At 37.1% G+C, this 27,580-nt stretch overlaps 1 protein-coding gene across 1 annotated transcript in view; it reads left to right on the plus strand.

Annotated features, from left to right (window-relative positions):
- The first annotated feature begins 936 nt into the window (after window positions 1-936).
- The window catches only part of LOC142984219 (putative serine protease K12H4.7), a 38,629-nt gene continuing 11,985 nt past the window's right edge, over window positions 937-27,580 (plus strand). The window contains exons 1-9 of the mRNA XM_076131667.1: window positions 937-982; window positions 1,497-1,648; window positions 2,448-2,623; window positions 15,087-15,197; window positions 17,794-17,927; window positions 18,334-18,472; window positions 18,872-19,020; window positions 19,554-19,682; window positions 27,203-27,335. Of these exons, the coding sequence (XP_075987782.1) occupies window positions 979-982; window positions 1,497-1,648; window positions 2,448-2,623; window positions 15,087-15,197; window positions 17,794-17,927; window positions 18,334-18,472; window positions 18,872-19,020; window positions 19,554-19,682; window positions 27,203-27,335 (1,127 nt within the window). The 5' untranslated portion in view covers window positions 937-978. The remainder of the gene's footprint in view (window positions 983-1,496; window positions 1,649-2,447; window positions 2,624-15,086; window positions 15,198-17,793; window positions 17,928-18,333; window positions 18,473-18,871; window positions 19,021-19,553; window positions 19,683-27,202; window positions 27,336-27,580) is intronic.

The following is a 27,580-nucleotide window of genomic DNA, read 5'->3' on the forward strand; positions in this document are numbered from 1 at the left end:
TGTTGATCAGTATTCTGATCACGTTGATCATAGTTACGATGAAAGTGAAACGATTAAGGATGTGAAAGTCTGGTTGTCTTTCTTTAGCGTCAATATGGATGAACCGATTTCGTTAACATAGTTTTAAGTATTAGTCCCCAACCCGCACTTGGCCACCTTGGTGGACTCAATGCCTAACCCCTCCCTCATTACGGGAGGAGACCCTTGCCTAGCAGTGGGACATTAATTGGTTAAATTTATTTATTATTTATTTAGTTTTAAGTATGTTAATATTATAAATGCGAATGATAGAAAAAACTAGTGAACGGATAACTTGGATTAACAATGATACTTTCATCCCGGTAAATCTTTTGACGCAGACGCTTTGAAAGTAAATAATAATTCTTATCTTATCTTAGTTTATTATACTTGCACTTTACTTAAACCCAAACTATTATCTAAGTATACTAATATTAAAAAGCTGAAGAGTTTTTTTGTTTGTTTGTTTGAACGCGCTAATCTCAGGAACTTCTGGTCCGATTTGAAAAAATATTTCAGTGTTAGATAGCCCATTTATCGAGGAAGGCTATGGGCTATATATCATCACGCTACGGCCAATAGGAGCAGAGTACGAGTAAAATATGTTACAAAAACGGGGAAAATTTTGATGCATTCTCTTTTGTGTGACGCAAGCGAAGTTGCGCAGGTCAGCTAGTTAAGAATATGAGAGTAGCGCCTTTTCCAACCCCGGAACCGAATCCAAGACGAACTAATAATGGTCGTATATAGCGCAAAAACCATAGAGAGTAAAAAATGTTAAACAGTAGTTATTAAACAAAAACTAGGCCAGCTATTGATAACGAATATTTTATGTACCATTTATCTTGTTATCTTAAATCAATTAGATTAGTTTTACATATGAATACGTTATCTTAAGATAAAGATTAAGAATTGAGCCAGTAATCGATTTAAAGTGCTCGCTCAAACAACGCTTAAAAAATGTGTAAGTAGATTAAAAAAATATACAAAAAATAGCATTTATTTCTATTACAGCAGTTCCTACTATTAAAAACACTTATAATTATGTACTACTCTATAACTTGTCCTTTAGAGTGGGGTCGGAAAATATATTTTCGTTCCCAAAAACATGCGGTAAAAAAGACTTGACTATTCTAAGCTGACTATTTCTGTCTGACGTCAATCCAGCTTAGGAACTATATATGTATATAGTATATATTATATCATGCCTTTTCATTTCCCATTGTGGTAGGCAGCCTGAAATCGCCACTTAGTACGATCCTTGAAAACTTCCCTTGCTTAATCCACGTCCATACATTTTCTCATATTAGACTGTGTTTTACAAATATGCAAACAACGCCCACAGTCGAATCGAACTAATATTGATTACGTGAATCGAAACCACGACCCGATACAGTAGCGTGGCAACCACCATCACCACTGCGCCACGGAAGCCTTGAAAGAATAACATAATTAAATTTTATCTTTATTCTTTTCAGGGTTGCTTCTCCTCCTAGTGGCTCCATGCCTTACCCTGAAGACTCACGAACCACCCCCTCCAGTCCCCAACACACGGAACACCCCCTCAGAAGAATGGCTCGATGTCAGACTAAACCATTTCATGGCGTTCGATACAGACACTTTTAAAATGGTGAGTTAATTTCTATAATACCATGCATGTTTTACAAGAAAGTGTGGAGAGAGGTGTATTAAATAAACTATGATTTGCAATTGATTGGGCAATGATAGTTGAATGTAATAGGGGTGAAAATATTGCCATATACCGGGCACGTTGACAATCTCCGGGTTACTAAAGATATTGTTTTATTTAAATTAGAAAAAAACAATACTACTGCTTTTTATTATATCCCTTTAAAAAATAGGTCTAAAATCTAGAATATTTGAATTTTATATAAAAAAATTGAAAAGTACATTTTTTCGTCCCATTTAAATGAGACCCAGATTTCAAGATTAGTTTTTGAGATATCCTCTTAATGCGTGTTATGTGTTACTTTGATGATAGCGGCTGCCCGCGACTTCGTCTGGGTGGACTTCAGATTTCAGCTTCCCTGCTTTAAGTCCTACCGTGATCATTATAATTATACTAATCTTTTATATGTTGATTCTTGTTGACGTTTAGTCTATATCGCTGATTGTTGGGAGCTCCACGCGTGATCAATCATTGTATCAACAACATTGTAAATCTTTTGGCGATTGAAAAGAGTGGCCGAGAGTTTGTTGCTAGCTCTTCTCATAGAGCTCTAGTGGTAGATTCAGTAATTTTAACGACTATCATTAGTGTTAATATTTGTCCTAAATGAATAAATGATTCAATTTTGATTTTGATCTTGTATACCTTCGCCAGCCGCGAATTATACACACAAAACTCTTTACTAAGTTATTAAACTATAACAAAGTGGCAATTTACTATGAGTTTGTTATCTTTTTAGCGTTACTACGTGAACTCAGAGTTCTACCGTTCTACAATCTTGATATTCGTGGGAGGGGAGTGGGAGATCTCTCCTGGATGGGTGACCGGCGGGCTCGGCCTGGACCTGGCGAGGAGAGTCGGCGCCACGCTGTTTTATACCGAGCACAGGTTTTATGGACAGACGAGGCCTTTCAAGTAAGTCATATTTTCTCTTGTCTGAATTTGTTTTTTTTTGGGCTAATATTGCCATGAGGTGGAAGGGGAAGACAGAATGGGGCTACGATGAGTGCCTAGATTGAGGGTCAGACGCAACAAATATCAGAAGGAAGTGGAAATCTAAGAGTCTTTGCTTACCAGTAGGTTACAGGCATAGACTAATAAATAAAAAGAACAAAAACGATATTGTTAGTGGTCAACTTAATTTCAAAAGTCCGAGTTTTTAACTTAACGACTGTTAAACCGCGTCCACACTAAGCGAGCAGCCTCGCCAGGCAATATCTCGCTCTCGTTCATTTCCATTTTAAAGAAAGGAGACTGAGATATTGCCTCGCGAGGCTGCTCGCTCGCTTAGTCTGGACGCGGCTTTATCCTATTTATCAACCGACAGTTTAGGTGTGCCCTGAAGTACGGAGACAATCAGCTCTAATGCCATCAAGCGCTCTATGTAAGTTCTGCACTAAGGCCGCTTGACCGCAACTAGGTATAGGTGACTCTATGTACATAAACAAGCAATCACAGTATCTATTGGAGAACTAAAGTTGCATGCGCCCACAGTATACATTAAAATTGGTCTAATAATTTTGCTATAAAATTGTGACAGACGTACAAAGAGACCGATTTTGCGTCTAAATTGTTAAACCAAGGAAATGGGGAATTGAAATCCTCTTTTTCAAAAGTAATTCTATATTTTATAAGAATTTGAGTCGAACCGCGTTAGTCAGCGAGTATTAGGGTCTCAGCACACATATGGGATCGGAAAGGGATCGTCACCGTATCGCCTCGAGCCGTTCAGAATGGTTTGTATTAAACTCCCTACTGCAACGCACACTAATCGGAATAATAACGTAATCGCCTCGCCTCGGAACAGGCTCCGAACTTGAATTCCACGCTTACGGCTCATCGTCCCCGCGCTTACGTCTCTCCGTCCCCGCGCTTACGTCTCTCCGTACCCGAGCTCACATCTCTTCGTCCACCCTTTCCCCTTTCCCCTCCCGCGACTTGCCTGCTAAAGACGCCGCCATTCGCAAGGAGTATTTCATTCGTGTTGCGCGTATGTTTTATTTAAAATTTTAAGTTCGATTCAAACACAAAATAACGATGCAAAGGGAGAAACTTATTGAAGAAGTGAGAAAATATCCATAAGCGAGGCGTAAGCGCGGTGTCGCCTAGCCGTAGCCGAGTCGACGTACAGGCGCTGCTGATACGCTTTCGTTACGTGCATACGGTAGGTTGACGCCTGGTTGACAGCGAGGCGAAAGGCGTTACGGTTACGATCCCTTTCCGATCCCATATGTGTGCTGAGACCCTTTAATACTACTTAGAATAATCTAGGCTACACGTATTACAATAAAACTAACTAAGTCAGCTTAATTGTAGAAGCAATTATACTAAATAGCGAGAATTAAATTAATACTAACCAAAAGCTTTGCTTTGCAAAATTGAATAGGAATGATGATACTGATAGTCTGTCGGCAGTGTATGCGACTGCTGTTAACAACGCCTCGGGTTCGATTCCCGGTCCGGCAGAGTAATTTAAATCGTTTATATTACAATATTTCTTTAAAGTAGCTCGGGTTTTGGCAACATGCCTGGTATATGGCCATAGACTCGCCCTTAATTACATGAAACAATCATTAGTAGGTACCTAATAGCGAATTGTGGGTGTACTTCATACAACTCTGCCTACACCATCAGGACTAACATACATGATATTATGAATTTATATTCAAACTAGAGGCCGCCCGCGACTTCGTCCACGTGGAAACCCGTCCGTGTAAATCTCGATCCCTTGAAAACTCCGGGATAAAAAGTAGCCTATGTGTTATTTTGGGTCTTCAGCTACCTACATAACAAATTTCATCGTAATCGGATCAGTAGTCTTTGCGTGAAAGAGCAACAAACATCCATACATACACATTCACAAACTTTCACATTTAAGATATTAGTAGGATAACAGTGTGTCCGGGGAATCAAACCTATAACCATACAATAAACAATAATTGGCAACAACAGACATTATCTGTATGAGTAAATAGCGTACATTGTGCGGCACGGGATCGAACCTGCTATAATAAACGTAACGTGACTTAATCGCTCGCACTTGACACTGTGCCAAATTGAACGACCATTAAACCGATATCACTGGATGTCTGTACTAATAATATAAAGATGAAGTGTTTGTTTGTTTGAACGTAGTATCCTCAGAAACTACTGTGACGCGTTTTGTGGCTTGTATGTGTTGAATGGTCCATTTATAGGGAAAGGCTTCAAGCTACTTTTTTATATAAAGAAGCTAATTAATATTAATTTTTAGTGTTTATTGTTATACAAATGTCTAATTATCACGGTTTATGAGAAACAGCTTGGTGACAGACAGATAGCGAAGTCTCAAAAAAAGGATCCCGTTTCGACCTAATAGGTACACAGAACAATAACAAAAAAACTATGGATTGAATTCTGAAAAAGTAGCCTATTTTACATCAAAGGTCTTTAATTTTATTTATATTTCATTTCAAAATCTATTCAGCAATTAAGACGCTTAAGCGTGAGGTACAGACTTTCCCATTTACTTTTTTTTTTCTTGACTTTTCATACAAGTAATGGACACAAAGCATAATTTAATTCCAGTTTTTACCTACCATTCTAACTATTTCTAACCCTCTTATTCATAAACACACTATAAATCTATTTTAGTTAAAAAACTACCACAATATGTTTTCTCTTTCTCATTTCGCTAAGAAATGAAAGAAACAAAACTCTCTAAGCCTTTCATAACTTCATATATTGTTATGAATAAAACGGTAATAAATTATTAAAACAAACTACCTATATCTTGTACGTAATAAATTGAAATTAAATACAAACTTCTGTAATTTGATAACTGATAACTTTATCAATTACTGATAACATGTTAATTACTTTTATTGCCGTTTGCATTCCAACTACAAACACAGTGTTATAATGTAGGTACTAGCTTCTGACCGCGACTTCGGCCGCGTGACAATTTTACGCGTTTTTTCCTCTCTCCATAATAACATTTCCCGCATCTTAAAGACAATTGGACAGAAACAATAACTAGAAATGGTTGAGCCGTTCTTCAGTTTTGTGCTTAGCAACATATTTAGCGATATATTTTATTTTACAACATTCACCTATCATATCTAGGGATGGTTTTTTGAAAACACTACAATTACATACACGTATTAATTTTATTTCAAAATGAGAAACCTAAATATATAGTTTCATGCGCTGAAAATAAACGAACTCCGGTATACTTACATATACATGCTTAGGTATACATAAGTAGGATACATACTTACATAAATCCAAAAACGTTTCTTTCTAATTTGATGGCTATCAACATTGTTTCAAACGGCAAGCCAACAAATGGTTTGAAAAACATCTTGCATATTACATTAGAATGTATCTAAAAGGGTCAGAATAAGTCCAAATAAGCCGGAATAAGCCCCTTTCTAAGCCCTCCTTGGAGAGAAACAAACCGTTTGCTTCTTTTCACGCAAAACTGACTTTAATTCGACAAAAATATTACTCTTGAGCAACCCACTTCATGCATACTGAATGTCACATTACAACAATACATATACACTTCATATAACCCTTATTTTTATGAACATAAAGGCGATTTTCTAATGATTTGTGTTTGTGATGTCCTCCAATTGGCCTAAGGCTCAGGCGGAGTTAGAATAAAACAACAAATAATATTCTGTAAGTAGGTACACAGCTCAACGGTACGTCCGCTCGCCTCGACTGACAGATGTGAAGTGAGCTAGCGAGTCTAGCGACGTCACCGTTGATCTATGCACTACATTTATTTATACATTCGTATATATCACATCTCTTCCTTTTTATATGAAATATTTATTTTAATTACAATGTTTTAATATATTAATAAATCAACAAATGTACTAAACTTAAATCATTTAACCTCTTTATCAGTTGATTCTTCTTGATTAACGACCTTCCATTGGCCTTCTAGTTTCTTTAAGTGAACAATATTTCGTCTGTATTCCTGCCCAGTTTCATCGTTCCTGACATTGATGTCGCTTCCTTCAGCGCCAACCACAGTGTGAGGTGTTGGATTGAAGTCTGACGTCAGTTTGTTTTCTTTAACAAAGTTTTTGACGTATACCTTCTCACCAATTTCTAATTCTCTGTCTACAGCTCTCCTCTTTCTATCTTCGTTTAATTTGATTTTTTCTTTTGTTTCTTTGTCTCGATCTCTGATTTCTAAATCTGCATAATTATTTTCAACATCAGCTAGAAAAGGTAATTTGTCTCTAAATTGTCTTCCATAGAACAACTCGGATGGTGGTTTGCCTGTAGAGGAATGAGGTGTACTATTGTACATGGTCAAATATTTTAACAAGTCATCCTTCCAGTCTGATTTCTCGCATTGACTTATTTTAAGGCGTTTAAGAATATCTCTATTTTGCCTTTCAACTTCCCCGTTCTGCTGCGGCCAGTACGGGATTGTATTGAAAAGTGTAATTCCTTGTTCAATGCAGAATGACCTGAAATCTTGACTACAGAACTGTCTGCCGTTATCGGCAGTTATACTAGCAGGATTCCCAGTGCGCGAGAAAATTTTCTTCAAGACTTTTATTGTGTCTTGTGTCGATATTGATCTCATGATCTCTATCTCTTTGTATCGGCTGTAATAGTCGATAATCACGAAGAGATAATCCCCACTTGGCAACGGACCCAAAAAATCAATGGCAGTATCGACCCAGGCTTTTGTAGGGAGTTCACGCCTTTTCATGGGAACTGGTGGATTAGGAGTCGAGACTAAAGTACACCCTCTGCAATTTTTTACAGTATTTTCGGCGTCTTTGTCTATTTTCGGCCACCAGACCTTAGTGCGTAGTCTAGCCTTCATGTTGACAATGCCTGGATGACCTTCATGGGCCGCTGCCAAGACTTGTTTTCTCAAACCAGCAGGAATAACTATCTTGGTCCCTCTTAGTAATACATCGTCATGTACCCAGAGCTCATGTTGGAATAACTTATAGTTGTTTACTAAAACATCCCAATGATTGTTCAGTAGACCATCTTTAACCAATTTGAACTCGGTATCTTGGTTCGATGTTTCAGCTATGCATTTTAGGGATACTGCTATCGGTCTGGCATATTGAACTATCTGGTTAATATGATATTCATCATCAAAAGGACTTACTTCTGAAGTCGTACACCTGCATAGGCGAGATAATGGGTCTGCTATATTCGATTTGCCTGGTTTATAAATGACTTTATAATCATAAGTTTGCAATCGAAGAACCCAGCGTTCGATTCGTGCACAAGGCTTGGACCGCGTCCCAAATATGACTTCCAGAGGCTTATGGTCGATGACAAGTTCGAACTGCTTTCCAAACAAATAAATATGAAAGTGCTCGATTGCCCACACTAAAGCTAAGGCCTCTTTTTCAGTCTGGCAATAACGTTTTTCTACAGCGGTCAGGCTTTTATTGCCAAAAGCGATAATGCGAGGTCCACTGTTGTCGTATTGGATTAGTACCGCACCTAATCCTACAGGACTCGCATCTGCGAAAACTTGGGTGCGGTCATTGGGGTCATAGTAGCCAAGAGTAGGAATCTTTGAGAGACAGTTTTTTAATTCGTTAAAAGCTATTGTATGCGGTTTGGTCCAAAATGCGGTGATATTGGCATTCTTAGGCAGCTTTTGCCGAAGTAATTGCCGAATTGGTTCTGTTAGGGTTGACAAATTAGGTATCCACTTGCCAACAAAATTGATCAGTCCTAGGAAACTTTGGATTTCTTCGATGGTTTCCGGTAGCCTAAATGACTCAATTGCCTTAATGTATTTGTCAAGTGGCTTAATGCCTGATGGTGAAAGTTCGTGGCCCAAAAATTGAATACATGTTGCATTAAAAATACATTTTGTTTTATTCAGTAAGACATTGTTGCCTTTGAGTACAGTTAATACCCGTTGCAGCCTAGTTTGACTTTCTTTCATATCACGTCCATAAATAACGATGTCATCAATGAAATTAACAACGCCTTCGCCACACGGTAATAACATTTTTTCCATAATTTTTTGAAAATGTTCCGGTGCGCATGAGATTCCAAACATTAACCTTTTGTATCGGTAAAGCCCCTTACTAGCTATAAATGTTGTGATTTCTCTACTATTTTCAGCCAATTCAACGTGATAAAATGCATTTTTAATATCTAATTTTGAGAAAAACTTTGCTTTACTAAACCTGGGAATGAGTTGATCCATAGTAGGCAGTGGGTGGTTCTCTCTAATAATAGCTTTGTTGGCAATCCGCATGTCTAAACAAATACGAATATCACCATCAGGCTTCAGGACTGGTACCATCGGAGAAACCCAAGCGGAAGGCTTATTTACGGGTTCAATTATATCCATTTGTACCAATTCGTCAATTTTCTTGTTTATTTTTGTTTCCAAAGGAATCGGGACACGTCGGTAAGGTTGACAGACTGGACGGACTGTTTTATCAAATGTGATCTCTAATTGAACATCTTTGAATTTGGGAAATGGTTTTTGTTCTATAGAATTCACATCAAGACCTAATTTTAGCACTTTAAGGGCAATCGCAGTTTCTTTCCCTAAAAGGTTCCTTGAACCATTTTTAATTACATAAAATTTTGTAATTATTGAGTTAGAACCAGCTTCTATTAAAGCATCAAATGAGCCTAATACTTTTAATGGCTCTTTGGCACCATATGCCAGGAACGTTTTATTCGATGACTTTTGCTGGTTTGAAACTTTAACATTACAGTGTTTCATATGCTCCCAAGTTTTATCATTTATAATGTTTGATTTACTACCAGAATCAATGAGTACTTCAATTTTAACTCCACCTACCTGACAGTCTATTTGTGCATCGTCGTCGATGTGGAAAATATAGTCTACAGATGTAGATTCCTTACTGTGGGTAGTATCTGTTTTAAGTTTCTTATTTTTGTTGTTGTCACATGGTAAGGGGTTGGTACTTTTTCTCTTATTGGCCCTGGTTCTGCAATGTTTCTGGAAATGTCCTTTGAAACCACACTTTATGCAGCTGGCGTTAACTGCAGGGCAGGTATTACAATCACTTTTGTGAGTTTTACTACCACATCAGGTGCAGAAATTAACTTCCTTTCTGACAAATCGTTTGGTTGGTTTAGTGTCGATTTTGTTAATGCTAGTTGATGCACTATGTTTGTTCTGTCTATCGTGGAACTCGCTTAATTGACGTTCTACAGTTTCTAAAGTATTCGCTTCGGCTATTATTTTTTCTACGGTTGCGGTGTCACCGAGTATCAAAATGTTCTTTCTTAGTTTAGTGGAACTACACTTTTCAGTCACCTGATCAATAAGGTTTTCATCTTCGTTAGCAAAATTGCACTTTGAACTCTGTCGTCTTAGCCGAATTAAGAATTTTTCAAATTTTTCTTCGGGTTCTTGTTTCATCAACCGAAATACGTGTCTTTCAAATAAATAACTTTGCTTCGGAGAAAAGTAATCATCTAGTTTTTTGACCGCAGTGTCATAAACATCAGTCGCGTCTGGATCAGTTACGTGAGCGCCGGGTATATTAAAATATATGTCTTGTAATACCATGCCTCCAGAATGTAGTAATATTGCGCGTTTTGTACTTTGGTCTTTGGTATTGGTGGCCACAAAATATATCTCTAAAGCTCGTTTCCATCTATCCCAACGGGAGCCTAAAGAAGTTGGATCGCCTTCACAATCGAATGGTTCTATTGTCGGTATTTGTGTTTGGGACATGTTGGACGATCTGCAATAGGGGGAAACTATGTGTAATCGACGACTACGATATTGTTTCCATTAAATACTAACAGACACTGGCACTGAACGGTAAACTAAAGTTCAAATATGTGAAATATAATCTCAGAAAAACGCATATTAACACTATATATAGTTTTACTTTGATACTTCAATGTAATTTAATTCATTTCCATTTATTATAATTATATTTATTTGTAATAGTCGGTTATGTAAAATAAATCATTAATATACTTAGAACACTATTTAGCATCTGTAACCGTTGACCCTATTTACAAACAGAAGTGATGTGTTTGATCAGTGTCCAGCGCAATATAATGACTGTAAAATAATTTTATATTGAGGGTAGGTAGGTATTTAATAACTATTTGCATTATATCTATAACTTAGCAGCAACCTGACTAGGTATTTTGCACAACCACACAAAATCTTTAAATAATGATGATTTATGTTATTATACCTACGTCTACTACATAAATAATTATAATCAGTCCTGAAGGCGGTTACATAATACAAGATAAAATGTAGTGACAATAAAAGGCTTCCGTTTTTTTTTTTACGATAGACAGTGCTAAATGTATTTGCATTACTTAAATGCAGGTATTCGTATTTAGTGCAACAGCTTTGTGACACTTGTTTAATTATAACATTTTAGTTAGGTACATATAACTCCTGAGGATATCGGAGTGGTACTTTTTAATGTATGAATTATTAAAGGATGTTCTTTGGAACTGTAGCTTGAGCGAACATTGTTATTCAATACATGACACATTTCATTGCGAACAGATTCGGTTAACAATCGCAATAATCACTTTAGCAAAATAAAATTGAATTTTATCTGCCTATGTTAGTTGTTGTTATCGTTAAATTTATAAATGTGATTTACACCAAAATATGTAGGTAAAACAAAGTTAAATACCTCATGTATTCCAATAATGATTTAGGATATGACCAGTGGCTTGCTATATGTGTTGTAATATTGCTATGCGTATTACAAAACACTTCGATGTTTGTTTAAATTTGACACAATACTCACACACCTTCTTTTTTTTTTTTGTTAACCGAATTCTGTAAGCTTGTACATAACGTTTATAAATATTTTTTACTCACAGCACTTTTACTCGTCGCCAATGTGATGTCCTCCAATTGGCCTAAGGCTCAGGCGGAGTTAGAATAAAACAACAAATAATATTCTGTAAGTAGGTACACAGCTCAACGGTACGTCCGCTCGCCTCGACTGACAGATGTGAAGTGAGCTAGCGAGTCTAGCGACGTCACCGTTGATCTATGCACTACATTTATTTATACATTCGTATATATCACAGTGTTCAATGTATATTTGTTAATGTGCGAGGAACCACTATAAGTTTTGCCGTTGATTTGAACTTTATTGCTCAGGACATAAGGGTGGTTTTTGTATGTGTTGTGTGTATGTTATTTTGTAAGGAGCAGAGCAGATAATTAGCAAGGATTACAGCTAGGACATTCGGTTGACAGAATTGTTAGAATTTAGCATATTTTCATGCAGATTTTTCTAATTATTGCATTTTATTAAGAGGGTAGATTAACATTTTAATTAAATGTAAGTGAGGCTTGCTTTTTTCCTTGCTGATAATTTGAAGTAAGGAGTTTTATTTTTACAAGCTTCTGCTTGTGCTCTCGTTTGCACGAAAAAGTTTTTTAGAATTAAAAGTATACTATGTATTAATCTAGGTCTCTAGAATAATAATTATCTTTGTAGGTACTGAATTTCATGAAAATTTGTTCAGTAGTGTAAATAAACGTTAGGAAAGTCATTGTTGTGTTTCAATGGGTTCTATGACTGGATAGATTATATTATTATGCTACTAGGTTGTAACCGTGACTTCGTCCGCGGGGACTACAGTAATATGACGTAATGTTACGGACCAAACCATGGGTAAAAACTAGTATTGTAACTTAGGTATGTGTTATTCAAATGTATAATATAATTATCAAGTTTCATCCAAATTCGTTCAGTGGTTTTTGCGTTAAAGAGTTACAAACAGACATACATCCATCCACACAAACTTTCGCATTAATAATATCACTAGGATTATTTCGAAGAAGACCCCTCACAATGGCTAGTGCCATAAACGTCCGATATGACTCAGTCCAGCCTACCCCGCACGGCAGACAATAGCGCGATGATATACGGTATGACAGCGGCACGTGGTCTGGCGCTCTGCCAACCCTCAGTACATTACTAGCGTGATGTATTAGCGTCTAGTGAAGGGAGGCTCGATTTTGATTTAGTCTTTTTGATAGTCATTATTATTTTAGTTATTTGTAAAGTTAAGTTTATGTTGTTCTAAGCTTGATTGCGATGTTGACAATAGTTTATTAGCGATTTCTATTAAATTAAAATAAATACATTTGAATTATGGTCTCACGATTAGCATCATTAAGTAAATTGCACTTTGACCTACCCGGGAATTGAACACGAAAAGCGATCAGCAGTCACTACATTACTACTGTGGCAGTTAATTAAATTAATGTTTTAACTTTATTGCAAGTCCGTTATTAATTTGTAAGTATAGTTAGGTAAATTACATAACTAGTGTTTTTTAACTCAGGTCACGTCAAACACTGAGACCTATGTAATGTACAATCTACCTATATAAATAAAAATAAGTCACTAAAATGTATGTACGCCAATGACTATTGAACAACTAAACTAAATTGGATAATTCTTAAAATAATATGTTCGTAACTGAAGGCATAATAATACCTGTATACTTCCCGTTCCGAAAAAAATATTTGTGGATCGCACAAATAATTCCGCGTGGGAATCGAACCAACGCCCTCCCGACGAAATGCGTGGCGACCTAAACCACTGCGCCACGAAGGCAGTCAACGCAATGTGAAAATGTTATCAAAATTGATTCCGCGGTATTTTATTTCATATAATTACTAGTAATAATATTAGGTATGGAATTCTATACTTACGTATAGCTCAATTGCACAGTATAAATCCCCTGTTGCCAGCTTGATGTATAGGGTCAATTGGCCATTGCCCCCATGACCCGAGGGTCAAGCGTGAGCTGGCCGTGACGTCATACAGAAGGACCCTAGAAAGTGATTGTGCTACTAATTGAATTTAATTTGAAAGATTTAACTGCCACTGTGGTTTGAGTGGATGTATGCTACTGTTGATACACGTGGTCTTGGGTACGATTACCGTTCAAGTAATATTGTATTGTACTAATTGACATTTCGATCTGTTGTAAAGGTTGTTACCACGCCACTACTAGTGCGTCGAGAGGTCGTAGGTTTGATTCAAACATGAAACAAATACGTATTTGTGTGATCCACAAGTAATCATTTCGGGTCTGGCTGTACTTTAAGTCCGTTGTTTGTATGTGTGTAAAAGCCGCCGCAACACAAAAACAATCCTTAGTGCGGGAATTAACATATTTAATAAGAAAAAATATAATACAAAATTGCTAACGGGCCTTAAAAATTATGACAATTTAGGATAAATAAATAGTAAGTAAAGCGCCTGATTATTTTTTCTTAGCTAAATGCGTACGTGTGATTTGCGCACGTTTTTATGGAAGGCGCTTAGACTTTATAAGATAGCTGATTCTTTTGACTTCGTCCGCGTGAAAATAATTGCGCGGGTAAGTAGGTCTGAGAATCGGCCAACATCTATTTCTCATAACCCTAAAGTTACACCATTTTTTTTATTCATATGGCAAAAAAACATTTGCCAGATCAGCTAGTTAAAAAAAATATACCTACGCCGGGTAGGGACGTTCAAGAAAGCATGGATGTGATTTGAATCAAGCAAGGGAAGTTTGTAAGGATCCAACAAAGTGGCGTTCTTTTGTCTCTGCCTACCCCTTCGAAAAAATCGTGATATTATGTATGTATGTACGTAGTAAGGAATACCTAAACGTATTTTTGTAATTTAAATAAAAGTATCTATTTTTATGCATGTTGCTTCAACACCTTGATTCCTTGTTGAAGAATTATATTTTTAGCAGGCATCTAGGTTTTTAATTAATTTATAATATTTTTAAACTGCTGATTCAACACTAATTGTAACGTCCTGTGTACACAGTTATGTAATAAATGTATATTTATCTTTATCTTTATGCTAAGCGCCTGACCATAAATTATCTACAAGTCGTAGATTGCCACTTGCTAATATTATTTTAACGGTAAGAATTGGTAACTGACTGGGTTAACGAAAAATTATAAAACTTGTAGGTATTCGTGAAAGGTTCATGTAGAATGCCCAGGCTATGTAATTTTGCTGGTAAATAGTGTTGAAATTCTAATTACTACAGACTGAAACATTTTTCAGGCATTCATTACTCATTTGATACCAATGAAAATACGGAACTGTAACGTCACTATTTTGTAGTCCTACCGCCTAGTGGTAATTGAACTGGGCATCTCCGTGCTTCGGGGGGCACGTAAAAAGTCGGTCTCGGTTATTGTCAATTAAGATAACAGTCGTTAAGCCTTCGAGCGGCTTGAACAACTATGACACTAGGTTGACCACTAACCATACGATAAGAAGAAAAGACCGATGGATAAAACGATTCCCGCAGCTAGTAATTTAGCCGAAGCCGGGACAACTAGTAATTATTAATTAATCATATTTTCATTTCCTTGCAGTGACACGAGTGTCTCCGGCCTTCGGTTCCTGACGGTAGACCAGGCGCTGGCTGACCTGGCACAGTTCATTCAGTACATCAAGAGTAATGACTATGAAAATGGAAGATACAGGTAAAGCACAACTCTTTCTTATAACTTTTTGACGTAGTTTGCGACTACCCCACAGAGTTTTCGGTTTCTTGGATTGCCGACTTTTTCTGCTAAAATTTTTGACTGCCTCCGTGGCGCAGTGGTTTAAGTTACCACGCCGCTACCATTGCGTCGAGAGGTCGTGGGTTCGATTCTCACACGCAACAATTATTTTTGCGATCCACAAATAATTGTTTCGGGTCTGGTTGTACTTTGTGTCCGTTGTTTGTATGTTTGTAAAAGTCCCCGCTACACAAGAGCAATTCTTAGTGCTGGAGTTGTCTTTTTAAACATTTGAATTTCAAAAGGGGTTTTAAGGTTACTTCATAAGCTTTTTATTATGTTGTTGGACTATACTATTAAAGTGTCATAGATGTACAATGCAAATAAAATCACATATTATATTACTCATCTTAATAATAGTGCAGATCTATAATTATGTTGTACGATAATACTAGTTACTCATGGGTTTGGTCATGATTCCTTCTTACGTAAGATTGTATCCAAGTTAAGTCATAATATATCCAAGAATTGGTACTATTAAAATCAAATCACTCAAGTCTAATAATGGATAATAAATGAATATCATTGGACAACTCACTCTCATTTGTTTCCAAACTAAGCAGAGCAAATAACTGATAAACATACTTATATACTACTAAATACATACTTATATACATACATTAACAACCAGGCTCAGAACAGATGCTCGTGTTCATCGTACAAATATTATTTGTTCCGGGTGGGATTCGAACTCGCCACACGCGGCGCTTAGGTTGCTGGTGAGATGAACACGTTAACCACTGTGCCAAACATGCAGTTAATTATGACTATCAAAGTTACATTACATTTGAGGATCACGCAAAATTTATTGCACGGGAATCAAACCCTAGCCTCAATTGGCAATGGCGCGATGATCATCTTGACCATATACTACAGAAAAACGAATAGCTCGAAGAACTAAACCACTTTTAAACAAATGGTCACCCATCCTAATCGCTTCCCCGGTGACATTGCTTAACCAAGTACTTTCACGTTGTGCACAAAAACAGCCACAAAAAGTAATTACAGTAGTAATTAAACAGTTTTAGAGAAATTTCCTTTGTCAAATATATTTCCATTAGTGGCATTAAATATAAATTTCCTCGTAATTAGACCACCTCCGTACAATTAAGCTTAATTTGTACTCATTTGTCGTTTTTTCTGTAGAAAATTTTCATTAACTATTATTCTTTGTAGAATACTAATGCCTAATTTTACCTACCATACAAATTGTCGGCACAATAGCGTATAATATGAATCCTTATCATGAGGTCTCAAATTTAATTCTTGGGTCGAGAAAAAGACCATTGATATGTAATTTATAATTGACTAGCTGACCCGCGCCGTTCACGAATTTTTGTTACGTTTTTTTTTTCTCCATAAAAATCTGTTCCGTGTCTTACAGATAATTTTACAAAATCAGTAAGTGAAATTTTTGAGCCGTTCTTGAGTTTGGCGCTTAGCAACATACATATATGGCGTTTCAATTTTAAGTAAGAATAAGATTATTTTGAAAAAGACGCCGCCCGCGACTTCGTCCGCGTGGACTCCCTTCTCGTGTAAATCCCGAAACTTCGAGATAAAAGCCTATGTGTTATTCTGAGTCTTCAGCTACCTACATACCAAATTTCATCGTAATCGGTTAAGTAATATTTACGTAAAAGAGTAACAAACATCCATACATACTCACAAACTTTCGTATTCACAACATTAGTAGGATAATAGTCTGGAGTTTGGTAGCCTGGCAAATAGACTCATAATTAATTACTTAGGATTAACAATATAAACCGCAACACGTATGTGAATTACATATATCATCGTATACAAGTACAAAGTTCAAAAGTGTCTGTTTGTGACGTAACTACCGTCAAAACTGCTGAGCCCATTTTCATGGAATCTAACTTAATCTTGTATCTAGGGAAGGGCTGTGGTGTTTGACGTATTGACAGCTCCTCTCTGTTTAAAAGACATCTTATATCCCGTCATTCTGCGGTTTGATGACGTCACATGTTACTCATAAATAATTATCGATTTGTTTCACAATAAGTCATGTAATGCGGTTCATTGATAATTACTAAGCGCCGCCGCCGGTTTAAAGTTGAAATAGTCCTATTCGAAATTAGTCATTGTTTTATTATGTCAAATACTTCCGGACGATATCTTACAGCGATTTCCTAACGAGTTAGTATGAAGAATTGATCACCCCCACCCATGGCGAATTTCACACAAATTATATATTTTTAAAGTTAACTGTACGTTTGGCTCAGTGGTTAACGTGGTCACCTTGCCGCAATAATTATAGCGCCGCGTGTGGCGGGTTCGTATCCCCCGGGACAAATCTTTGTGTGCTGAGCACGAGTATTTGTTCCGAGCCCGATTGTAAAAGTATCTATATAAGTATATATTTAGAAGTATATAAGTATGTTTATCAGTTATTTGGTTACCATAGCACAAGTTCTGCTTAGTTTGGAATCAAAAGACCGTGGGTGAGTTGTCCAATAATATATCTATTGTTTCATTTATTTATTTGTTGCAGAGACGCGAAGGTTGGTCTAATAGGATGCTCTTACGCCGGGAGCATGGCCACTTGGATGAGGCTGGCGTATCCTCACCTGGTAGATGCTGCCTTCTCTGATAGTGGACCTTTGTTCGCGCAGGAAGACTTCCCCGGTAAGATACAATATTGCATTAACTTGGTAAAAATGTGAACTAATATTAAAAATGCTAAAATCTGTCCGTTGGTTTGGTTTTAATGGCCGCTGCATCGATTTTAATAAGATGGGTAAGTGACTAAAAAAAACCCCTAAAATATGAGGTGGCATGCAAGCGGACACAACTAGTGTTATCAAAATCAAATCGTTTATTCATTTAGGTCAAATATTGACACCTATGATAGTCGTTACAATCTACCACAAGCTCGGAAAGCGGGTTATAAATGTGGAAGTCTGTCTATTCGTTACGCCTTTTAGGTTAAACTACTGACCCGATTGTCATAATTTTTATAAAAGTTAAAGGTACAAAATCCTGAAATATATTTAGGAATAAAAATTAAAATTTTTTTGTTGTCTTTCCGCAGAATACCTGGAAGTAATAGCCGAAGCCATCAGGTCTCAGGGTGGGGAAGCTTGTCTGAACAGCATCGAGACGTCCATGGAGGGGTTGGTGCAACTCCTGGCGACGCAGAACGGACCAGCTACCGTCTCCAACATGTTCAAGTTAGTTATAAAAAAACTGCTAGATATAATTAAAGTTGTTGCTAAATAAATGACGCTGGACAACTTAGATAAGATCAAAGATGGCTTACTGATAGAGCTAAACCAAACAATCGCCATCCTACTCATATACTTCTTCATGTAATATAGATGTTAGACAAATTAACATGCAAACTCAGAACAGACATATGATCTCATCACACAAACATTAGTCCTAGGTAATAAGACAACGCTCTTAAGTACTTTCCAAAGCAACGCTCAGCTATAATAGCACCAATTGACCACCCATCTTTAAAAGTCCGTGGCTCGGGTTGCTTAACCTACTGATCGTTTAACTGGTTGGCACAATTATTGCCCACCTCTCCAATGGACCTGGTTCTGAAGCTGTTTGTCTTCCAACAGCACCTGTTCCACAATATCAGCGACTGCTCCTCTAGACCTGGCCACGTTCTTCTGGTACGGTATCACGGAGACCTTCGCGTACCTGGTGCAGTACGCGAACCCTGGAGACATACCTGCTGCCTGCGAGGTCTTGACTGCTAGTGGTGTTTGTAAGTACATCTGTAGCCTGTGTAGGCAACTTATTGTTTCTTATCCCTTAAGAAAGACAATTCCCACATTAAAAATAGCTCTTTTGTTGCTGGGACTCTAATAAACGAGCCGATTTTGTTGTTTTTTTCTTGAAAGACCACTCCCGCACTAAAAATTGTTCTAGGACTTTTACAAATATACAAAAAGTGAACACCAAGTATTGTATATAAGTTCCTATGCCGGAGTCCAGTTCCAAGCTTCTCATAGTAGGGTGGGACGGTAAACACCACGACTAGTGAGAAGGATTCGAGGTACACTCCGGGGCACGAAGGTTCTAGATCTCAACTTTTTAACATTCCCGGCAACCACTGATATTTCCTGACAAAGAAACTCAGGATTAACATTTTATCCACCCTAGAATTCGAGCCCAAAATCTCTGCAACCTAGCCGCTTTACAATACCTAAGAAAAAACAGTCTATCGAAGACAAAACAATTCCTTAGCAACCATCTTGTATAAGGACACGGTGATTTAAAATACCTTGTATTTTCCAGCGGATCCAGTCCAGCGTCTGGCTAACTGGATAACTTCCCAGCCGTGGACTCAGCCCTGTATCGAGACCAGATACAGCCAAGTGGTGGAAAATCATAGAAACACTAGCTTTGACTCCCCTGATGCAGTCAGTAAGTAACTAACATGATTTACCGTCAAAAATATAATGAGTGAAATTACAACCCATTTAAGAAAATAATATAAGGATACTGTTTAAATGTACTGACTAGTTATTAAGTTCTGTATTTGTGATGTTTCTTTATGTGTAACAAAAACAGAAGATGTGGCAAGAATCTTTCAGTAACTCTTTTGAATCGAAATAGATAGATAACGCACATGCATTTTATTCTCAAAGACGAATCAAAACCATATTGACTATTTGTAGATCACAGAGATATAATTTTGCGTGGTATAACCCAGGTAGCTTGGTTGAGGAGGTCAGATAGGCAATCGTTCCATGTAAAACACTGGTACTCAGCTGCATCTGGTGAGATTGGAAGCTGACTCCAACCTAGTTGAAAGAAAAGCTAGGTTATTTCCGCATGGAAATCAAACTCTACCAAACTAACCGCCTCCCTAGCGGCGTGATAAGTATCTCAATTAACGCAACACGGACGTCGTAGTTAAAATATTATTTAATTATATACATAATATAATATCATTTAATTGTTAATACAATGGATAATTGTCCATTGTTTCGTAAATAAATCAATTACCACAATGACCACAGAGCATAAAAACAAAAACACCAAACAACAAACCCTATTTCAAGTATATTCAAAATTGAATAAAAGCATCATGAAACAATGTTCCGGCCTGAGAATTTTTTAGGGAGCTTAAGGGAAGTCAAAGCCCCCAAAACTCGCATTTTTTCAGCGTGGTGTACAGTAAATAGCTTATTTTTATTGCTAAAATAAAATGAATATATTTAGCCTATTAATTTCCTACTAAATTACTTCAAGTACTAAAGAACTCTCTTGCATGCAAGGTTGCATCACGATTTTTTTTTCACTGGTGGCAAAAGTGGTCTTTATTTCAAATCCTACTATTATTATAAATGCGAAAGTTTGTAAGAACGCATGTATCTATGTATGTTTGTTACTCTTTCATGCAAATACTACTGAACCGATTACAATGAAATGGTACATAGGTAGCTGAAGACCCAGAATAACACATGGGCTACTTTTTATCTCGGAGTTTCCGAGGGATCGGGATTTATACGGGAAGGGTTTCCACGCGGCCGTAGTCGCGGGTGACCTCTATTACACACATATGTTACTACTATACTATACTTATTACTTAAACCACGCGGGTATCACATATAGGGTGTCCCAAAACTCAACGATAATCTAAGACCGGACGAAAGGCCAAGTTATACCAGTTCTGGGAAAAATAAAAAAAAATCCATATCACTTAGTTCAGCAATAATAGTCGTTTTTCAAAAAAGTATATCACTGTTTTATTTCGAATTAATGATTTCCGATATTCTAGTTTATGAAGGAATTTAAAGCACGCGCGATATTTCTTTAACCACTCAATACATAGAAATCAATTAGTTCTCTATGGAAACTATACTTTTTCTATGAGGATAAACTATAAACAATGTAATATAATAAATACGGAATAAACGTCAATTATACAACGATTTATAATTGTTTTCTACGCAATTACTGAGTCCATTTGTATCAAATCGCATGAACTATTATAGGGTGACACAATTATGCGTAATTAGATATCTACCTCTATTAGTGGGTTTTCCTGGCAGTATTATAACACTTTAACCATGTAAACATTATATATGTGGCTAAAATATTCGGTTAATAAATAAATAAATAAATAAATTTAACCCATTACAGTCCCACTGCTGGGCAAGGGTCTCCTCCCGTTATGAGGGAGGGTTTAGGCCTTGAGTCCGCCACGCTGGCCAAGTGCGGGTTGGGGACTTTGCGTGCCCTCAATAAATGTATTAAACAAATTTTAGGCATGCAAGGTTTCCTCACGATGTTTTCCTTCACCGTTGGAGCATGTGATAATTATTTCTAATACACACATAACTTCGAAAAGTCATTGGTGTGTTGCCTCGGGTTCGAACCTGCGACGGTTAAAAAAAAACCTCCTGTTTATACCTGCAGTCTAAGCGAAATTACAAAGTTCTGAGTTGGAGTTTGAAAACATGTATCGGAAATGTCTCGCCTCTTACTATTTCACTAGATTTTTTATTGCAGTTACCAAATTATGTGCGTACACAAAAACTCAGCTTAGTTAAAAATAGCCGCACGGATCAATCTCGGAGGTTAAGCTACACTTGACAAGGTTGTTTTTTGGATGGGTGACCATTATACCTATCGAGACTGGAAGCCGAATCCAACATAGCTGGGAGAAAGGCTAGGCTGGTGATAAAATCTGTATAATAGAATACGGGAATTAACGCGAACACGCATTTTACCTTAAAATGCCTAACGTTTCGGCGCAGGTTGCACTCGCCGTGGTCCCAGGCTGTGTCAGTGGCTCCAGTCTGCCTGGGACCACGGCGAGTGCAACCTGCGCCGAAACGTTAGGCATTTTAAGGTAAAATGCGTGTTCGCGTTAATTCCCGTATTCTATTATACATTAAACATGCAACGCGAGAGTTTAAAAGTTATGATAAAATCTGTGTCTGTACAAACACAGGTACATTGTTATCACAGTACTAGGGAGGCATGAATAGGTTATTGTTGTAGCACATCTGCATTGTAGATGAGATGCTAATTGTCAGACACACAGATTATCTGAGATGAGTCACTCACGGGCTGGAAGGATGGCGAGCTTGTTCGATTTGCTCTTAGCTCTTGCCAACAACATGGTTTCAATAATAAGATAATAATATGTATATTACTAGTACACGTTGTTTTGCCGTGTAAATTATACTACAAAAAAATATTATTAAACAACTTACACACGGTCATTTGATTCCAAAATGATTATTAAAAAATATTATTAATTCTTTTTTTATGTTTTTCAGTCATTGACATTATTAACTCTACTAAAAATAGGGATTGAGGATAGAATGGAGATAGTATGGATTTAACAATGATATTCATAAATGTAGATAATATGGTTTTATTCACCCGTACGTAAATTTGTATGGCTGAATCAATATATGTACATTAGTTCGATTTTCCGAACAACCATGTCCCCCAATTAGTTCGGATAATCAACGCTCTACTGTATAAAGTAGCCGTTTCGCTGTCGTTTCGTTGTTGCCCGTGTGTCGCGCGACGTCACCGTGTCGTCGTGTTGTCGCGACGTTTGATTTGCAGATGTCCCGGACTGCCGGTGCGCTCCGCCCGGATGCATTATTTACAACCCCTACTGTCTTCTACTAAATGTTATTTTATTTTACTGTTATCAAATTGCTGGTTTATTTAATTACCAACCACCCGCTAGACTTAATCCTTTCCTTATTTATGGAGGAGACTCTGACTTTGACAAATAGATTTTTATTTATTTATAAAAGGCTAACTCGCGTTTCGCCCTTTAAACAATATGAGTACTTTTTCTATTTACCAGGCAAGTTACCAAATTCCGAGCTACTGTTAGAAAATATTCGTATACATAATATATAAATTAGAAAATTTTACTTTGCCTGAACCGGGAATGGACCTTGAGAACTTATGATCGGCAGTTGGTTACACTACCGACGATACTGCATAGGCAATCAGAAAATTAATTAAACGTTTATTTATTTTCCGCACGTAGATTAGTTTTCGTTAAAAAAAACTCCCAAGTTAGTATTTTTTTATGAAAGAGCAACAAAAATATCAGTAAAAAGAAGGAATCAATTTTTATAATTTATGTATTATAATATATGATGTTTTTCATACTATTTAATACTGAACAAAACAAGAATTTTGGAAATTTCGAGAACGTTAGAAGTATACTCATATATGATAATTTTTGAGCAAAACAATGTAGAAACGCATTAAAGTTTTATAGGATGCGTTCAAATGAATATTTCTAGCTCAAACGGTAGCTTATTATCTAAACACTTTTTTTAAGAGGTAGTTTAAAAAAAGCTGCCAAGTGCAAGTTGGATTCGCGAACGAAGAGTTCCGTATTTATCAAAAAACACACTTTTTTATATCAGAGCTCCCTTAAATATTTATTTTATTAGAATTTTTTAGTATAGTGGCTACAAAAATACATCATGTGACAAAATTTCAACTTTTTTACTAAAACGGTTTATGAGATACAGCCTGGTGACGGACAGACGAGCAGACAGCGAAGTCTCCATAATAGGGTCCCGTTTTTGCCGTTTAGGTACGAAACCATAAAAATTATAAAACAAAATAATATCATACGTTAGTAATTTTTTACATTAAATTCAGGATTTTCCGTAGTTTCGACGAACAATAAAAAGTAATAGCGAATCGTAAAATAAATTAGACTTTTATGTTTCTTTGGAAACGGCAGTCATCGACAGATTGACTAAATATTAGAAAATGAGGAAAACGACGAAATTATTACCTTAATGACACATAAGTTGATATTCTGGGACAATTTTTTTTGAAATTTTTTTTAACAACTCCCGCACTATGAATTGCCCTTGCGTCGCGGGGACTTTTACAAACCAGACCCGAAACAATTATTTGTGGATCGCACAAATATGTAATTGCTCCGTGTGGGAATCGAACCCACGACCTCCCGACGCAGTGGTGTTGGCGTGGTGACCTAAACCACTGCGCCACGGAGGCACTCTAGTTTTAAGGGTTTCGTAAAAACCTTTGGGTACCGTAAAAACAAGACCCTATTGCTGAGACTTCGCTGTCTGTTTGTCTCCAGGCTGTTTCTCATGAATCATCATAGCTTTATTCATCTTTTCTTTTAAATCAATCACTGTCCTACTGTTAGGCAAGGATCTTCTCCTCGGGTTTCAACTGTCGACCACTTACGTGGGAGGTTGCGAGTTATACTACTCAGCTATCACTGTTTATTTTTATCAAACCCACGACTGTGATAAGTAAATAATAGAAAGTTGACTGAACGTTATAGTCCAACAACTTCGTAGAGAACCTTGTATACAGAGTTCGTGGCTATCGGAGGTATACAAAATTAGACATTTAGAACATCAGTGACCCATGGGTCTATGTAGCTGACGGTGGCCTGTTTGAAACAGCAATGTTATTGTGCTAATACAGTCATCCTACTTCTACTAATAATATAAATGCGAAAGTTTGTGAGTATGTATGAATGTTTGTTACTCCTTCACGCAAATACTACTGAATCGATTACGATGAAATTTAGTATATGGGTAGCTGAAGATCCAAATTAACACATGGCTATTGGCCGTAGCGTGATTATAAATAGTCTATAGCCTTCCTCGATAAATGGTCTATCTAACACTAAAATAATTTTTCAAATCGGACAAGTAGTTCCTGAGATTAGCGCATTCAAACAAACAAACTCTTCAGCTTTATAATATTAGTATAAATAATCTAGACAAATTGTTCATGCTAAGACTCTACTAATTTGTCAGAAATATACTTAAAGCGAAGATTACTTCCCAGACTTTTGTATCCTCAAAAAACATTATAGTAAAGGCACGTTTTCATGTAACAGTCACTGTAAAAACCCCCGTTATAAACAATAGATCCGAATAATGTATTGTTTTGTATGCATTTTGAACAATTGCTGACATAATGAATAATGACAAAATGATTTCTATTCAAAATTCTGGTGACTGTTTTGGGCTTCTTAGAATTTGTAGAGGAAAGAGCGACACCCGATAAAGTAGCTTAGTCATTGTTTTCCTTCTAGGCAGTTTTCAAAACCTAACCTGTATGACATATTTTCAAAACCTTTAGGTTACTAATCCTACTAATATGGTAAATGCGAAAGTTTGTGAGAATATGTGGATGTTTGTTACTCTTTCACGCAAATACTACTGAATCGATTACGATGAAATTTGGTATATAGGTAGCTGAAGACCCAGAATAACACATAGGCTACTTTTTATCCTGGAATTCCCGAGGGATTTACATGGGAAGGGTTTCCACGCGGACGAAGTCGCAGGCGGCCTAATCACATATTTTTCAAAACACTACTGTCCCACTCCAGGGCAAGGGTCTCCTCTCAAACGAAGGGGGGGGGGGGGTAGGCCTTGAGTCCACCACGCTGGCCAAGTGCGGGTTGGTTTGACTATTATAAATGTTTAACAAATATTGCAAGTTTAATAAGTATTACAAAATGTGAGTTTTTGAAAATACATCATTTGTGAAGCCTACTAGCTATCAAGGTTTATGAGATACAGCCTGGAGACAGACAGACAGCGGAGGCTTGGTAATAGGGTCCCGTTTCACCCTTTGGGTACGAAACCGTAAAAAACTACATTTTTACAATTATTATACCACAATTTAAAAAATATTCAACTGGACATCGTTGATTGGTATCGCATCTCTGTCGATTGGAAACGTGCCTTAGACTTATTGTAAAAAATTTAGTTCCCAGATTTAACCTAACATATTCTTTTTGTACCACTTTCAAAGTATTTCTTATCCAAAACTTATAACAATAAAAAACGTTGCCTAACACAATACAGTTCGAGGAACGTCCCATCTTTAAGAGCATACATTACATCATTTAATATACATGCAAGTCATTAATAGCATAAATTAGATGATGTCATGGCTTCATATGAGTTTCCCACGCACATGGGAGTAGCCCACATTGCAACGTCAATCAAAATCTACGTGCCAAAATACTGCTCGCGAATAAACAATTCGGGGAAGTAATTTGGAACAAAATTTGTCGATTCATTGAGCTCATGAGTAGCTCAATGAAACTGCTTTTCAGACGAAATTGGAACAGCACGATTCGTATTTTTGTAATAGTAAAATGGGTAACCCATCATCATCATGGCTTAGCCTTTCTTCCAAACTATGTTGGAGTCGGCTTCCAGTTTCACCGGATGTAGCTGAATACCAGTGTTTTATACGGAGCGACTGCCTATCTGACTTCGGTAAGACTGGTTATCAGACTCAAGCTACTGTTAACGACTGTCAAAGATCTTCGAAAATGACAGCCGGGACCCACAATTAAACGTGCCCTCCGAAGCATAGAGGAACTTGGTATGTATAAAATGGTCACTCATCCACAGAACAACCTCGGCAAGCGTAGCTTAACCTCAGAGGTAGATTCGCGCGGCTGTTGTTCACTAAGCCACGAGGTCCTCTAAGGTGGGTAACCCAGGCATTATAAAGCCAATAAGGTCAATATCGGTAACTGTTGTTGTCAATTAAGATAACAGTCGTCAAGCCATTTCAAAAGCCTTTGGTAGGCCAATCTAATTTATCTTTGACATTAGATTGACTGGTAACCATACAATGAACTAAATACTTTCTTACGGCAATCTGAAATTTGTTGATTTCATTTATTGAGGGTATGCCAAGTCCCCCACCCGCACTTGGCCAGCGTGGTGGACTCAAGGCTTTACCCCTGCCTTGTTGCAGGTTGCCCTGCAGTGGGACAGTAATGGGTTAAAAAAAATGCCAACCGCATCTATCGTTTACTTTGATTCATAACAAAAAAAGGGTGAAATTTAAAGTCTAATTTCTTCTGCAGGTCTCTAAAAGGAACTATTTCTGCTATATCTTAACATTGTCTTCTTTCACAGTGCGACTCTGGACCTATCAAACGTGTGTGGAGTTCGGCTGGTATCAGACTACCACCAGCTCCCGCCAGCCGTTCCTATCCACTGTTCCTCTGGAGTACTTCCATGAGATGTGCAAGGACTTCTTCTCTTCTTAGTAAGTAAATCTTCTTCTTATCGCATGGTTAGTAGTCAACCTAATGTCAAAGTTGTTCAAGCCGATCGAAAGGCCTTTGACGTGGCTTAACGATTGTCATCTTTACAGACAACAACCGAGACTCATGCTAATCTCAAGAATTACTAAAAATATTTTCGTGTTGGTTAGTTCATTTATTGAAGAGGACTATAGATTTTATTAACATCATAGTTTGACTAATAAGAGTGTAGTAGAAAATTACTAAA

Source organism: Anticarsia gemmatalis, chromosome 26 (genome assembly GCF_050436995.1).
Source record: "Anticarsia gemmatalis isolate Benzon Research Colony breed Stoneville strain chromosome 26, ilAntGemm2 primary, whole genome shotgun sequence".
NCBI lineage: Eukaryota > Metazoa > Arthropoda > Insecta > Lepidoptera > Erebidae > Anticarsia > Anticarsia gemmatalis.